This window comes from Oncorhynchus mykiss, chromosome 15, assembly GCF_057628025.1.
Source record: "Oncorhynchus mykiss isolate SJ-2025 chromosome 15, ASM5762802v1, whole genome shotgun sequence".
Classification (NCBI taxonomy): domain Eukaryota; kingdom Metazoa; phylum Chordata; class Actinopteri; order Salmoniformes; family Salmonidae; genus Oncorhynchus; species Oncorhynchus mykiss.
The window spans coordinates 23,515,249-23,529,519 of NC_143036.1; the positions used below are offsets into that span (position 1 = coordinate 23,515,249).

General features: G+C 44.9%; 1 protein-coding gene across 1 annotated transcript in view; it reads right to left on the bottom strand.

Moving 5' to 3' along the window:
• The window catches only part of si:dkey-225n22.4 (uncharacterized), a 51,209-nt gene that overhangs the window by 26,290 nt on the left and 10,648 nt on the right, over positions 1 to 14,271 (bottom strand). Inside the window, exons 3-17 of the mRNA XM_021562733.3 lie at positions 12,709 to 12,845; positions 12,121 to 12,544; positions 11,344 to 11,509; positions 8,022 to 8,247; positions 6,881 to 7,057; positions 6,489 to 6,566; positions 6,270 to 6,281; positions 6,097 to 6,186; positions 5,531 to 5,584; positions 5,266 to 5,319; positions 4,802 to 4,855; positions 4,644 to 4,697; positions 4,198 to 4,251; positions 4,027 to 4,080; positions 1,654 to 1,707 (exon numbers count right to left, since the gene is read on the bottom strand). Of these exons, the coding sequence (XP_021418408.3) occupies positions 1,654 to 1,707; positions 4,027 to 4,080; positions 4,198 to 4,251; positions 4,644 to 4,697; positions 4,802 to 4,855; positions 5,266 to 5,319; positions 5,531 to 5,584; positions 6,097 to 6,186; positions 6,270 to 6,281; positions 6,489 to 6,566; positions 6,881 to 7,057; positions 8,022 to 8,247; positions 11,344 to 11,509; positions 12,121 to 12,544; positions 12,709 to 12,845 (1,688 nt within the window). The remainder of the gene's footprint in view (positions 1 to 1,653; positions 1,708 to 4,026; positions 4,081 to 4,197; positions 4,252 to 4,643; positions 4,698 to 4,801; positions 4,856 to 5,265; positions 5,320 to 5,530; positions 5,585 to 6,096; positions 6,187 to 6,269; positions 6,282 to 6,488; positions 6,567 to 6,880; positions 7,058 to 8,021; positions 8,248 to 11,343; positions 11,510 to 12,120; positions 12,545 to 12,708; positions 12,846 to 14,271) is intronic.

Consider the following 14,271-nt stretch of genomic DNA (forward strand, 5'->3'; position numbering starts at 1 on the left):
AATTTCCATGTTGGAGTCAACTGTATGAGAATAGCCCTTTCTGTCCGTCTGTATATACAGATGGATTGATTCCTGTAAATCATTAGGCTGTGCAATGTTCCCTGCAACAGTATCAAGGGAAATGCACTTCATTTATTTTTCTTGCAGTATCTGAGAAAATGCCACTAGTGAACGTTCGCTTGGTCCCAGGACCAGGGAAATCACAGGCTTCTAGCTTGGTCCCAGGACCAGGGAAATCACAGGCTTCTAGCTTGGTCCCAGGACCAGGGAAATCACAGGCTTCTAGCTTGGTCCCAGGACCAGGGAAATCACAGGCTTCTAGCTTGGTCCCAGGACCAGGGCAATCACAGGCTTCTAGCTTGGTCCCAGGACCAGGGAAATCACAGGCTTCTAGCTTGGTCCCAGGACCAGGGAAATCACAGGCTTCTAGCTTGGTCCCAGGACCAGGGAAATCACAGGCTTCTAGCTTGGTCCCAGGACCAGGGCAATCACAGGCTTCTAGCTTGGTCCCAGGACCAGGGCAATCACAGGCTTCTAGCTTGGTCCGAGGACCAGGGCAATCACAGGCTTCTAGCTTGGTCCCAGGACCAGGGCAATCACAGGCTTCTAGCTTGGTCCCAGGACCAGGGCAATCACAGGCTTCTAGCTTGGTCCCAGGACCAGGGCAATCACAGGCTTCTAGCTTGGTCCCAGGACAATCACAGGTTTCTAGCTTGGTCCCAGGACCAGGGCAATCACAGGCTTCTAGCTTGGTCCCAGGACCAGAGCAATCACAGTCTTCTAGCTTGTTGGTTACAAATCCCTCACTCACTTTTCAAGGTGCTTTTCAGGATGAAACACATCCATGACATGGGTCTTTAACCACTGTGTTTTGGTCCTTTAGTTCTGATGAAAGGCCTCATTTGGGTCTAATAGGACATGTTTAACAATATGACCGGACTGCAATTCTGTTTTGTGTCAATGGAACTGTGCAGTAGCACCCGACATGTGGTTCACATTAGAAACTCAAAGTGTGAACACAACCTTTTGTTTTTACTGAGGCAGTGCTCAACCCACACACAGACCGATGGGCCTGTTGGAATTACAGTGTTTCTTGGGTCGCAATTGCATTATAATAACAGGAAAACTGCCAAATTGCTTTGTGGCTGGAATTCAAATTGGTATAACATGCACATAACTTCCTTTCCTAGAATGGTCGAAAGTGAATCTCCACAGCGAGCCTTCATGCTTTCTTGTTTGCAAGTTCACAGTGTTGCATTTAACTTATTTCACAACTTGACGTACTTCAGATGTGGTCAATCCTGTGTCCTTCGCTTAATTGAATCAAATTATGCCAAGAGAGGCTTGATGGGATTGAATTTCAATCAAAGTAGAATATGATTCACTTGGCATCTGGTGCAGAGCACATTATCCTATATGATCGTACTGTACCTCATATTTTCACACGGTACATCAAAGAAAAACCACCATGTAGTGAATGTAGTTGCTTGGATAGTATGTTGTTTCATGTAATGACACAGGAACTACACTGTTAACTAACGAGAAACAGAATGAGTCTTGCTTCCTTTCATTACTGCCTATGCCTCTATAAACAAAAATCAAGTTAAGATCCGCCCATTGTTAATGGAGCAGGAAGTAGAGGATAGGAATCACCTTTGGTCCCACCGGCCCAATCATTCCATCTTTGCCCTGCACTCCTGGTCCCCCCTGTAAGGAAAATAAAATAAGAAACGGAGCAGAACAGGTCAATACCAAATTCCCCCTCTTCACGTCCCAAATCAAACACAATTACAGAAATGAGCCCCTCCACTCCCACTTCAAACAGGCTGTCTGGTGTATAGACATACAGAGAGGACTGAGGAAGCAGCAAACCCACTCTGCTGTAACCTACACTTTCTCCCATATCTGAGAGAATTACAAAAGAACTGTGGTGTCTCCTCTGTGAAGGTAAGAACGGCTAGCCTGGGAATCAAAACGGTTTCAGAGTCAAAGACCTGCTGTGGGTTATGCAGTCAGGTGCATCTCAGAACCACTGCAGTGAGAGAGAATTTGAAGTACTGAAATTTGGATGACAGTTTACTAGCCCCCTTAAACCGACCCAAACCAGAAACCTTGGATAGATGGCAGAATTCGCGCAAAACCGCATTTAACCATGGCAAGGTGACTGGGATTTTGGCTGAATATAAGGCAATCAAACAGGCAAAATGTCAGTATAGAGACAAAGTGGAGTCGCAATTCAACAGCTCAGACACAAGACATATGTGGCAGAGTCTACAGACAATCACAGACTACAAAGGAAAAACCAGCCACGTCGCGGACACCGATGTCTTGCTTCCAGGTAAGCTAAACACCTTTTTCTCCCGCTTTGAGGATAACACAGCGAAACCGACCAGCTACCAAAGACTGTGGGCTCTCATTCTCCGTGGCCAACGTAAGACATTTAACCGCGTCAACCCTCGCAAGGCTGCCGGATGAGACGGCATCCCTATCCACGTCCTCAGAGCATACTCAGACCAGCTGGCTGGAGTGTTTACAGACATATTCACTTCGCTGATCCTCAATACAGGGGCCCCACAACACCCTGTTCATCCATGACTGTGTGGCCACACACGCCTGCAACTCAATCATCACGTTTGCAGACAACACAACAGTAGTAGGCTTGATTACCAACAAAGACTAGACAGCCTACAGGGAGGAGATGAGGGCCCTGGGAGTGTGGTGCCAGAAAAATAACCTCTCATCCAATGTCAACAAAACAAAGGAGCTGATCGTAGACTTCAGGACACAGCAGAGGGAGCACCCCACTATCCACATTGACGGGACCGCAGTGAAGAAGGTGGAAAGCTTCAAGTTCCTCGGTGTACACATCACTGACAAACTGAAATGGTCCACCCACACAGACAGTGTGGTGAAGAAGGTGCAACAGCGCCTCGTCAACCACAGGAGGCTGAATACATTTTGCTTGGCACCTAAAAGCCTCAAACTTTTACAGATGCACAATTGAGAGCATCCTGTCAGCCTGTATCACCGCCTGGTACAGCAACTGCACCGCCCACAACTGCAGGGTTCTCCATAGGGTTGTGTGGTCTGCCCAACGCATCATCGGGGGCAAACTCCCTGCCCTACAGGACACCTACAGCACCGGATGTCACAGGAAGGCTAAAAAGATCATCAAGGACAACAACTACCCGAGCCACTGCCTGTTCACCCCGCTATCATCCAGAAGGCGAGGTCAGTAAAGGGGCATCAAAGCTGAGACCGAGAGACTGAAAATCAGCTTCTATCTCAAGGCCATCAGACTGTTAAATAGCCATCACTAGCATCTTAGAGGCTGCTGCCCTGTATACATAGACTTGAAATCACTGGCCACTTTAATAATGGAACACTAATCACTTTAATAATGTTTACATATTTTGCATTACTCATCTCATATGTATATACTGCTTTCTATTCTATTCTATTGTATTTCAGTCTATGCTGCTCCGACATTGCTCATCCAAATATTTATATATTCTTAATTCCATTCCATTCCTTTTACTTTAGATGTGTGTGTATTGTGAAATTGTTAGATATTACTTGTTAGATATTACTGCACTGTTGGAGCTGAAAACACAAGCATTTTCCTACACCCGCAATAACATCTGCTAAACATATGTATGTGACCAATACAATTTTATTTTATTTTATTTATTCATGCAGTGCATGGTAGTTATTAGTTCTGTCAGTTTGAGCATCTTATGAGATGAGACGTACACTGGAAGCCCTCACCTGTTAGTAATGGGGATGGAGTTGAAGGTTTGCATTTTTTTGTGAAGGACTTAAATAAGAATCATTGTAATAGTCTAGGGTGTAGAAGCAGGCAACACATACTATTTTATCAGCAGCTATGTAGACATGGGAGCTTTAAACAAGATCTAACTAAGAAGCCAGGTTCCCGAAACTGACAGACTGCCAAAGATTATGACAAACGACCATATTGGTCAGATGATGATCATAGATAAACAAAGAATCAAAACCAGAACGTACCATTGGTCCAATCTCACCCGGAGGTCCGGTTTGTCCCCTCTCACCCGGAAGTCCCTATATGGACAATGGAGAAGACATGCTGTTACAGGCAAAGTTTCGGTTCATCAAATATTATAGATCTATTGTTATGAAAAGGTCTGGAGACCCAGGCCCAAACCCTTCCTCCCTTACCTTTTTCCCTGGCATTCCAACAGAACCCAGGTTTAATTGTGAGGTGGCAGGACCCTTGAATACAAAAGACAATATTTAACAACGCACAGTGAGGCATTGATGAAAAATCTAACTACTCTTGGCATCTGTAGTGTATTAGTGTTGACTTTTTTTGCTCTGCCCATTTTCTGAAGGTTTTGATATGCTACATGTGAAAATAAATCCCTCCATTTCCTCCCCATCTGGTCTCAAAGGGCCTGCACTTCAACGCAGTTAGACTGTGTTGTTTCCATTGAACCTGACCATCTGTTTAAACCCTCTTAAAACACTAGTCCAGAACAGACAGAACAAGACTGGTATACAGAGCACCATTGTGGTGCTTCAGACAGGGCTGTGGTGGTGGTGTGGGCCGGTTGGCTCCTCTCGTCCCCTGGCACAGTGGGTGAAAGTCGGGTTGGGAGTCTCACCTTTGGTCCTGGCGGGCCCGGTTTCCCCGGCAGTCCTGGATCCCCTCTCTCGCCCTTCATGGACACAAAGTTGGAGCATGTTAGAGTGTTATGCAAAACTCAAACCCTAATATATAAATCCAAATCATGCACATCTACACAGAGGAGGAGGAGCTTACCTTGCCACCTGTCAGACCTGGAGCCCCGCTGGGTCCTAGTTGGCCCAATTCACCCTGTGTGGGTCAGGAATAAATAAGAAAAAAACACTTCTATTGTATGTCTCTCAGATTTAATAGATGTATCATGCTATTAAACATATATTAATGGCACTGCAGCGGTTGCTAATAAAAGAGACAGTCGCACGCTACTCTTCCTAGCATCATATTTTAGGTGTTGGTCTCTGGGCTTTCCTCAGAGCTTTCAGAACAGTGGTTGCTGCAATGGTGTTGGTAATACTGGCTACTATTGTGGTGGGTTTGATTCCTGCACAGACCACATTAAACTGAATGGATATGCTAACTGTTAGCATAACAACCATAACGGTTTGATTAAAAAAACGGTACTGTTCATATTTAATAGTACATTATTCCTGAGTGTTACACGTGTTACAGTTAGCAGTGTTGGATTGTCAAGAAATGCTCACCGTCTCGCCAGGAAACCCAGGTTCTCCAGACCCACCAGGCTCACCCTGGGTTCCCTAGACAAAACAACAGGGTCAGTATAATGTAGTCTATGTGTTGCCTAAGTGGGAAGGCTATCTGTGATTCTCTGTTCCGTTATGTCAAATGATAGGTCAAAAACTCCCCCAAAACTTCTCCCAACATCTGTGGGAGGTAGGTGTGATGGGAGATGGGTACTGTTGTTTTCACGCAATATAAAGAAGATATGAGACGTTGATGTGTACTCACAGGCTTACCGTCAGGGCCTGGTGGTCCTGCTCTTCCTATCTCGCCTCGGAGACCCTGTACAGCCAGTCACAATGGCATTAAAAACTTTACGGGCTCCACAACAAATGTGAATGTGTGATTGATCATGCTACGCAAGTGGGATATACTCAGGAGGATCAGAAAAAAACATTGGAGTGATTTCTCCCTTTCTTTTCTAACTTGTATTGTTTTGAATGAAAGATTGTCCAAATAAATACTGCAGTAATAATGGATGGCCCGTCTAATGATTAATGATCGACAGTGATTCCTGCCGACACACTTCTAGAATGGACCCAATGTAATAAATCACACAGGATGCAGTTGCAGTGCCTGTCGCTGATAACTGAAACGTTTTAAGCTCTGGTGTCAAAAGCTACCTGAGGGGAGGAGACTAACCAATCTATCAGATGTCATTTTCTTTTACAACGAAGCCCAGGAAGCAGACAGACAGAATGAGATGGAGAGAGGGGCAGAGAGAGTGTGTGTCTTGGTATACTGTATGTGTGTGGGAGAAGGTAACCCCCGGAGCCGGTGATGCTGTACTGTACCATAGGTCCAGGAGGGCCAGGTGGTCCTGGGCTGCCATTAGCACAGTCACACTCCACTTCCTCCACTGTGGGCTCACGGTCCAGGGGACACTGGGACAGATACACACTGAAGTGTGACACTAATGCAGACACTAAATGGTTAAAAAGAGCAGAGACAACAAGTCCTCACTCACCCTCTCATCATCCTGTGAAAGAAAAAAGAGAGAAAAATATATATCACTATACCCTTATACCCAGTTTATGTAAACTGCACTTCAAACTGCACTTTACAACTTCTTTGTCGAGATGCTATTACATTTTCTCCGTCGGTCATAATAACATTAAATAAGTAAGGAGTTGAGAGTAGTTGGGGAAGTGAACAGATTTTCCCCACATTGTAATGTGTGCCTCACCACAGAGTAGATTTCACAGGCTGTCTCTCTCTCGCTTTGATGAGGGTCACAATAAAGGCGCAGTTTCTGTATCTCCACCTAAAAAAGGCGGTTAAAAAAAGAAAGGAAAACAAGTCAGGCAACACTGAAATTATGAAAGAGACTACACTACATCCAACAATTTCACCCATTGTTCATCCAAATGCAATGGTCCTATTTCACTTTAGTCCAACATAGAAAACCACATCTGCTAAATGCTTTCGTCAAATGCTTTGTGAGAGCCGTGCACGCCCCACGTAAGGCCCCAGTAAAAATACAGTGCCAACCTAAGTAATTATACTGGAGCAGTAGTAAGCCTATAGTCACATCCCTTGCCAATTTGCCGTAGAACAAACACTGTTCCTTCTACTCACAGGGACTGTGGTCTCCGCCCCAAACTTCTTGGCGACCTGCGTCTTGCCGTTGATGTAGATTGGCTCCACCGGCTCCAGTAGCGCCACTTCCTGGATCTCCTCATCGTCCAGGAAACCGGTTACTTGCCGGGGCCTCACGAGCAGCTTCAGCTGGTGCCAGCCTTCATCAAAGAAACTCTGTAATGGATGGTGGCACAAAAGGGTCAATCAGAACGATAGGGACATGGATGTGACGTCCATAATACCATAGGGTTCTAATTCACTTGCGGTTGCATCCATACCACAAATTGTGGGCCTAAATCACGTTTCTCACTAGTGGCCATGAAACTGAACATATGTGTCCACATTGCCAGTGTAAATGTTAAAGTGTACTCTTAGTTATAATAGCTACATCTAGGAGTGGGAGTACTTGTGGCACCCAAGCTTCTAGACAGGTTGTCAATGCTGCCAATCAGAGTGGTGAGCAGTGCCATGGAGGTACTTATGGCACTATCCCGCTTTTCCGTGGCACGCTATCTTTGAACACAAAGCTGCCAAAAGGAAAACAGAAAAATCAACTGTTCCGTGGTCTTTAGACATGGCATCCACATGAATTAACTTTGCATGTTGTTCTGAGTGGAGAACGCGTTGGAGTCTAAACTGCAATCCAGTCCATTAAAAGTATCAGAAATAGGAGGGTCATATTCATGATCATTGACAGACTACATTCCGACGCCAGCAGAATGTATGCCTACCATCACCTCTGTACAAGATCACAGTTAGGATCCGGTGTGTTTCCTGATAATGTTACCTGACCAGGAAAAAGTCCTGGCTTTGAAAAGTCTGATATAGTGTTTTCAGTATACTGTGGTATCAGTGGAGACTGCTGAGAGGAGAGCGGTTCATAATAATGTCTGGAACGGAGAAAATGGAATGGCATCAAACACCTGGAAACCGTGTGTTTGATACCATTCCGCTGTCATTACCACGAGCCCGTTCCCCCCAATTAAGGTGTCACCAACCTCCTGTGTGTGGTATACAGTACGCTCTTTAAAAAAACATTATCCATTCTGGCTATGACAGTAGTAGAGGTCTACGTTGTTCATGTGCAAATATGTATACATGTATACAAAAATGTACACAAGTACACAAAGATACCAACCCCAACGCCCTGCACATTAAAGGTGACCAGCTGCTCCTCATTGGTGGTGCTGGTGGTCGTGAAAGTGACAGACTTGTCCGCTCCGTTCAGTGTCACTGCTGCCTGGGTGACGCCATCTTTAGAAAGGATCCTCAACAGGTCAAACTTGTCCTGTTTGGCTGAACCCTTGAGGCGGACCGTGGCCACAAACACATAGGATGGAGGCAGACCCTCTGGGAAGATCTCCCTGAGAAAATAGTCAAATAACAAATAGAAAACTGAATCGTGAATACAGTACTTGTCAACATCTGTATGGTGACTTGTAAGTAACCTTTGAAAAATGAAGGGAAATCATAAGCCTGCAAAGTATGACGAGTACAAAATGTGTTATTATCAAGTGACCAGTCTAGGAAAAACTATGGATTCAGAGATTTTCCTGGTCAGTTCATATTCCACTGTTTTCCTTCAAGCTGCCAAGAAAGGATTTAGAATATTCCACTATTGCCGATGATGTTGTGCACTTTTTACCACCACAAACATGTGTCAAAGAGGTTTGAAGTGCCACTGGCCGGAAAATCATCTGGATGTTTTCAGAAACTCACCCAGGCTTCTAGTGTCTGTGGCTGAAGGTCGTCCAAGTGACTCACCCAGGCTTCTAGTGTCAGTGGCTGAAGGTAGTCCAAGTGACTCACCCAGGCTTCTAGTGTCTGAAGGTAGTCCAAGTGACTCACCCAGGCTTCTAGTGTCTGTGGCTGAAGGTAGTCCAAGTGACTCACCCAGGCTTCTAGTGTCTGAAGGTAGTCCAAGTGACTCACCCAGGCTTCTAGTGTCTGTGGCTGAAGGTAGTCCAAGTGACTCACCCAGGCTTCTAGTGTCTGTGGCTGAAGGTAGTCCAAGTGACTCACCCAGGCTTCTAGTGTCTGAAGGTAGTCCAAGTGACTCACCCAGGCTTCTAGTGTCTGTGGCTGAAGGTAGTCCAAGTGACTCACCCAGGCTTCTAGTGTCTGAAGGTAGTCCAAGTGACTCACCCAGGCTTCTAGTGTCTGTGGCTGAAGGTAGTCCAAGTGACTCACCCAGGCTTCTAGTGTCTGAAGGTAGTCCAAGTGACTCACCCAGGCTTCTCGTGTCTGAAGGTAGTCCAAGTGACTCACCCAGGCTTCTCGTGTCTGTGGCTGAAGGTCATCCAAGTGACTCTCCCAGGCTTCTAGTGTCTGTGGCCGAAGGTAGTCCAAGTGACTCACCCAGGCTTCTAGTGTCTGTGGCTGAAGGTAGTCCAAGTGACTCTCCCAGGCTTCTAGTGTCTGTGGCTGAAGGTAGTCCAAGTGACTCACCCAGGCTTCTAGTGTCTGTGGCTGAAGGTAGTCCAAGTGACTCTCCCAGGCTTCTAGTGTCTGAAGGTAGTCCAAGTGACTCACCCAGGCTTCTAGTGTCTGTGGCTGAAGGTAGTCCAGGTGACTTACCCAGGTGTAGACGTTAGTCAGATTTCAAATTCAAGCTTGTCTTGTCACGTCTTTAGCAGAAATAACAATGCCCCGTAACTGAGTTGATAATAATAATAATAATAATAATAATATTATATTTTGTTGATTTTATTCAGATTCTCATTAGCCAATGGCAACAGCTAGTCTTACTGGGGTCCTAAATTATGAAAAATACATTATAAACAAAATACTTTACAATTGACATACATTTTAAAAACATTAACATGTAGTGTGTGTGTTTGTTACACATACATGTCAGTACATACGCACAACAAGTAGGTCACATGTTGTGTCGTGAGGTGTTGCTTTATTTGTTTATTGAAAGCAGGTTTGCGGTTCACTTGTGCTATATGAGATGTAAGGGAGTTCTATGCATTCATGGCTCTGTATAATACTGTACGTTTCCTTAAATTTGTTCATGACCTGGGGAAAATACCCTTGGTGGCATGTCTGGTGGGGTAAGTGTGTGTGTCAGTGCCGTGTGTAAGTTGACTATGCAAACAATTTGGGATTTCCAAGACATTAATGTTTCTTATAAAACAATAATCAATGCAGTCAGTCTTTCCTTAAACTCATAGCCATGAGACACTCACATGCATATTACTGATATTAGCCCTCTGATTACAATGAAGAGCAAGACGTGCCACTCTATTCTGGGCCAGCTGCAGCTTAATAAGGTCTTTCTTTGCAGCACTTTACCATATAACTGGGCAATAATCAAGGTAAGATGAATCTAGAGCGTGCAGGACTTACTTTGTGTAGTGTGGTGTCAAAAAGTAGAGCATCTCTTTACCACGGACAGACCTCCCCCATCTTTACAACCATTGAATCAATATGTTTTGACCATGACAGTTTACAATCTAAGGTAACACCAAGTAATTTCGTCTTCTCAACTTGCTCAACAGCCACACCATTCATTACCAGATTCAGCTGAGGTCTAGAACTTAGGGAATTATTTGTACCAAATACAATGCTCTTAGTTTTAGAGAAGTTCAGGAACAGTTTATTATTGGCCACCCATTCTAAAACTGACTGCAACTCATTGTTTAGTTTTTAAATTATTTCACTAGCTGTGGTTGCTGACAGGTATAGGGTTGAATCATCAGCATACATGGACTCACAGGCTTTGTTTAATGCCCGTGGTAGGTCATTGGTAAAAAATAGAAAAGAGTGGAGGGCCAAGAGAGCTGCCCTGGGATACACCATACTTCACATGTTTAAACATTAAAAAAGCTTCCATTAAAGAGTTATATTAGATAGATAGCTTTGAATCTACGTATGTGTTATGGTTGAAAAGCCATAACACATACGTTTTCAACATGATAATTATGGTCAATAATATTAAAAGCTGTACTGAAGTCTAACAATACAGCTCCCACAATCTTCTTATTATGCCATTTTTTAACCACTCATCAGTAATTTGTGTCAGTGGAGTACATGTTGAGTGCCCTTCTCTATAAGCATGCTGAAAGTCTGTTGTTAATTTGTTGACAGAGAAATAGCATTGTCTCTGGTCAAACACCATTTTTTCCAACAGTTTTCTAAGAGCTGGCAGCTAGCTGATAGGTCGCTCTGATAGAACCAGTAAAGGCCGCTTTATCATTCTTGGGCAGCGGAATGACTTTGGCTTCCCACCAGGCCTGAGGATAAACACTTTGCTCTAGGTTCAGATTAAAGATATGGCATATAGGAGTTGCTATAGAGTCATCGACCATCCTCAGTAGCTTTCCATCTAAGTTGTCAATGCCAGGAGGTTTGTCATTATTGATCGTAACAATAATATGAGATAAGTATGAGTTCAAAATAGCTAAACAAAGGAATTGAGGACCATGGTTGATTTGGAGGTTGAAGGGGAGACCCACCTTGTGTTCTCTGTGATATCTGTTGAGGTGGTCAAGGAGAAGGCTGTCTCAGACACCAGAGAGCCTTGGATCTTCTTGGTCTTCTGGTGGATATTCATGCCCAGCATCAACTCAAAGCCCTTCTCATCCCTGGAGGCCACTGGGATACGCGTAGGACACACAGACTCTTTGGACAGGAAATTACATCACATACGTCTCAGTGTGTTGTGGCATATCTACCGTAGATACAATCTAGATTGTATTTGAACATGCATGCCAAACATTATAATTAACCCATTTTGACTAGCTTCTCTTTGTAAGTAGTGAACGGGCTCCTATGGCTTCGTAAACGTTGTTGACAAATTTCCCTGCAGTTTATGGTCAAACAATGCCTCCAGCTGCAGTGTGGTTGGCAACAGCGAGCGTATCACATCTGTTTCCTGACACCATCTTTTCTAATGCCCTTTCTTTCCACCGCCACATGTCCCTGGTTTGGCTCCAGTGCCTGCGGCTTCCCACTTCACAAAGCGTGAGTGGTGTGCAGCCTGCTTTCAGGGCAAACCTCCAGTCTCTTAAATAGGCATAGTAGCTGGGGCCCCGCACGAGATGTGACCCAATTAATGCTTTCTGTACTCTTGCAACCCAAAAAGTGAAAGAAGTCCAGGTGAAATAAAATTAACGAAATCAAGGAAAAGGAATAGCGGCAACCCACCCTCGAGTCCTAAACCCACTGTTTGGGGAACTCTATCCTAGCACACCTCCAGGTAGCAGTACACCTCCTACCTTACACTCACTCACCCTCACACAGTCTCTGCTCCATGGAGTCTCGGATTCGGTCTATGTTGGCGTAGTCCTCGGCATACAACACGTAGGTCCCCCCCGGCTTGTTGGCGATGGACATCAGCTCTGAGGTGGTGATCTCGGTGCCCACTCCCACGGCGAACACAATGACGCCTTGCGCCCGTGCTTCCACGCTAGCATCCACCACATCATCCTGGGACTTTCCGTCCGTCACCACCACCGCAATGCGGTTCTTGACGGTGCTGGTGCGCTGCGAGGACGGGAACACGTGATCTACGGCGAACTTGATGGCTCGGCCCGTCTGAGTGTTCCCGCCTAGATAGCTGATGCCCTCGATGGCCTGGATGAGGTCCGGGCCACCGTGGTGCTTCCCCAGGGGGATCTCCAGACGAGGGGTGTCGCTGTACTGCACCACGGCCACCTAGTTCAACATAGTCTTATTTGAATATGTCAAAAAAGTTCAATTTAACCGTTGTAGTTATATGTCAACTATGCTGTCATATGTCACTTTCGGTGACATATTACGGTAACACTGTACCGGGCAACTTAAGGTGCAGTGTTACACATATTCATTCTAAGTCTGACCTGTGAGTAGTGGGAGCTGATGTCGAAGCCGCTGGTGATGTTGACGAGCCAGCTCTTGGCCTTTTTGAAGTCACTGTGGCCCACGCTCCACGAGCCATCTATGATGTAGACTAGGTCATTCACCGCCGTGCTGCAGCCTAGGAGGGTTGGTCACAGGTGTACACACACACACACACACAGTCATAGATACATTAATGTACATGCACACACACACACACCTCAAGAATAAGATATGATCATGTACAATGTCAAAGCTTTCCATATTTAGCTCCAAACATGTCCTTCGTAATCAGGGCCAGCCCTCCCATTAGGCAAGATTAGGCCGCCGTCTAAGGCGGGACTTGAATTTGGAGCGGCATTTTGACAATTGGCTGCTGCCCCCCGGCGCCCCTGATCGACTACTACACCGCCCGCGGCACCCCAGCCACCATCTCATAGTGTTGCTGCAGTTCCCGCCCCCACCCCATTCCAGCTTCTCCCGAAGTTCACTCCCACTATCCTTGGTAGCTCTGGTGATGTGTGTGTTTATATGGGAGTATCCAATTGTGAAACATTGATAAAAATGACTCTGCCATTTAGATTATTGTATTTTTTTTTATGTTTGTGTGTGATGAAAACGATTAGTGATTAAGGCAGTAGCCTAACCTAGCCTGTCAACATTAGCTAGCTACTACTAGTGGATATACTTTTAGCTAAAAGTAATCTATAGAGATTTGTAGTGAACATTTAAAAAATCAATGAGAAAAGAAGCACAATCTCTAACCAAAGAAATTCGCTGGTGAAATTTATCAGCGTGCAGCAAAGTCCATCAGCCATGTGGAGAATGACAAGTTTTCATTGGCCCACTACAATAGGAGGATGGCGAACAGGGGGATAGTGGAGAGACCAAGGTTAGCCTATTCCAAGCCTATTTGCCTATTCCAAGTTTTGCTGCAAACTTTTTGCTGCACACGAGTGCAAATATGTGCTGGTCAGGGATGGAACAAGGGACTGGAAGAATCTGTGCCACCTCCTCAGCTCGCAAGAGAAGTCACATGACCACCTAGATAGCTTCCAGAGATGGAAGGAGCTGGAGATCAGGCTGGTGTCCAAGCAAACTCAGATGGTTTGATTTAACGACCATGGACAGCTACCGAGAGAACATCGCTGAATGCAATGCAGCACCCCAGCAGATGAAAGAAGCCACTAGGTGGAGACAAAATAAATAAATTGTTGAAACTGATGTCGGACAATCAAATTCAATATGTAAATAAACAACATTTGTTAAGGCTGGGTCATTGACATAAAGCTTATTTTACACTGCTCCAGTGAAACGAGGCCCGCATTTATGAAAGCAGTTGTTTCCAAAGTTCAAATGATCTTACTCTGTCTTACAGTCCTAACAGAAATATTAAAATATAATGTTAAATGTGTTATACAAAAGTGATATTTTTATTTTAATTGTAACAATTATGGAGCCGTGCTATGTGTGATAACAGGTGTGATTTACAAGAAACTTGTTTTCCTACTATAGGTAGTATGTTGCATAGTGATAGCAACATTGTAACTCTCCGATGCAGGGGT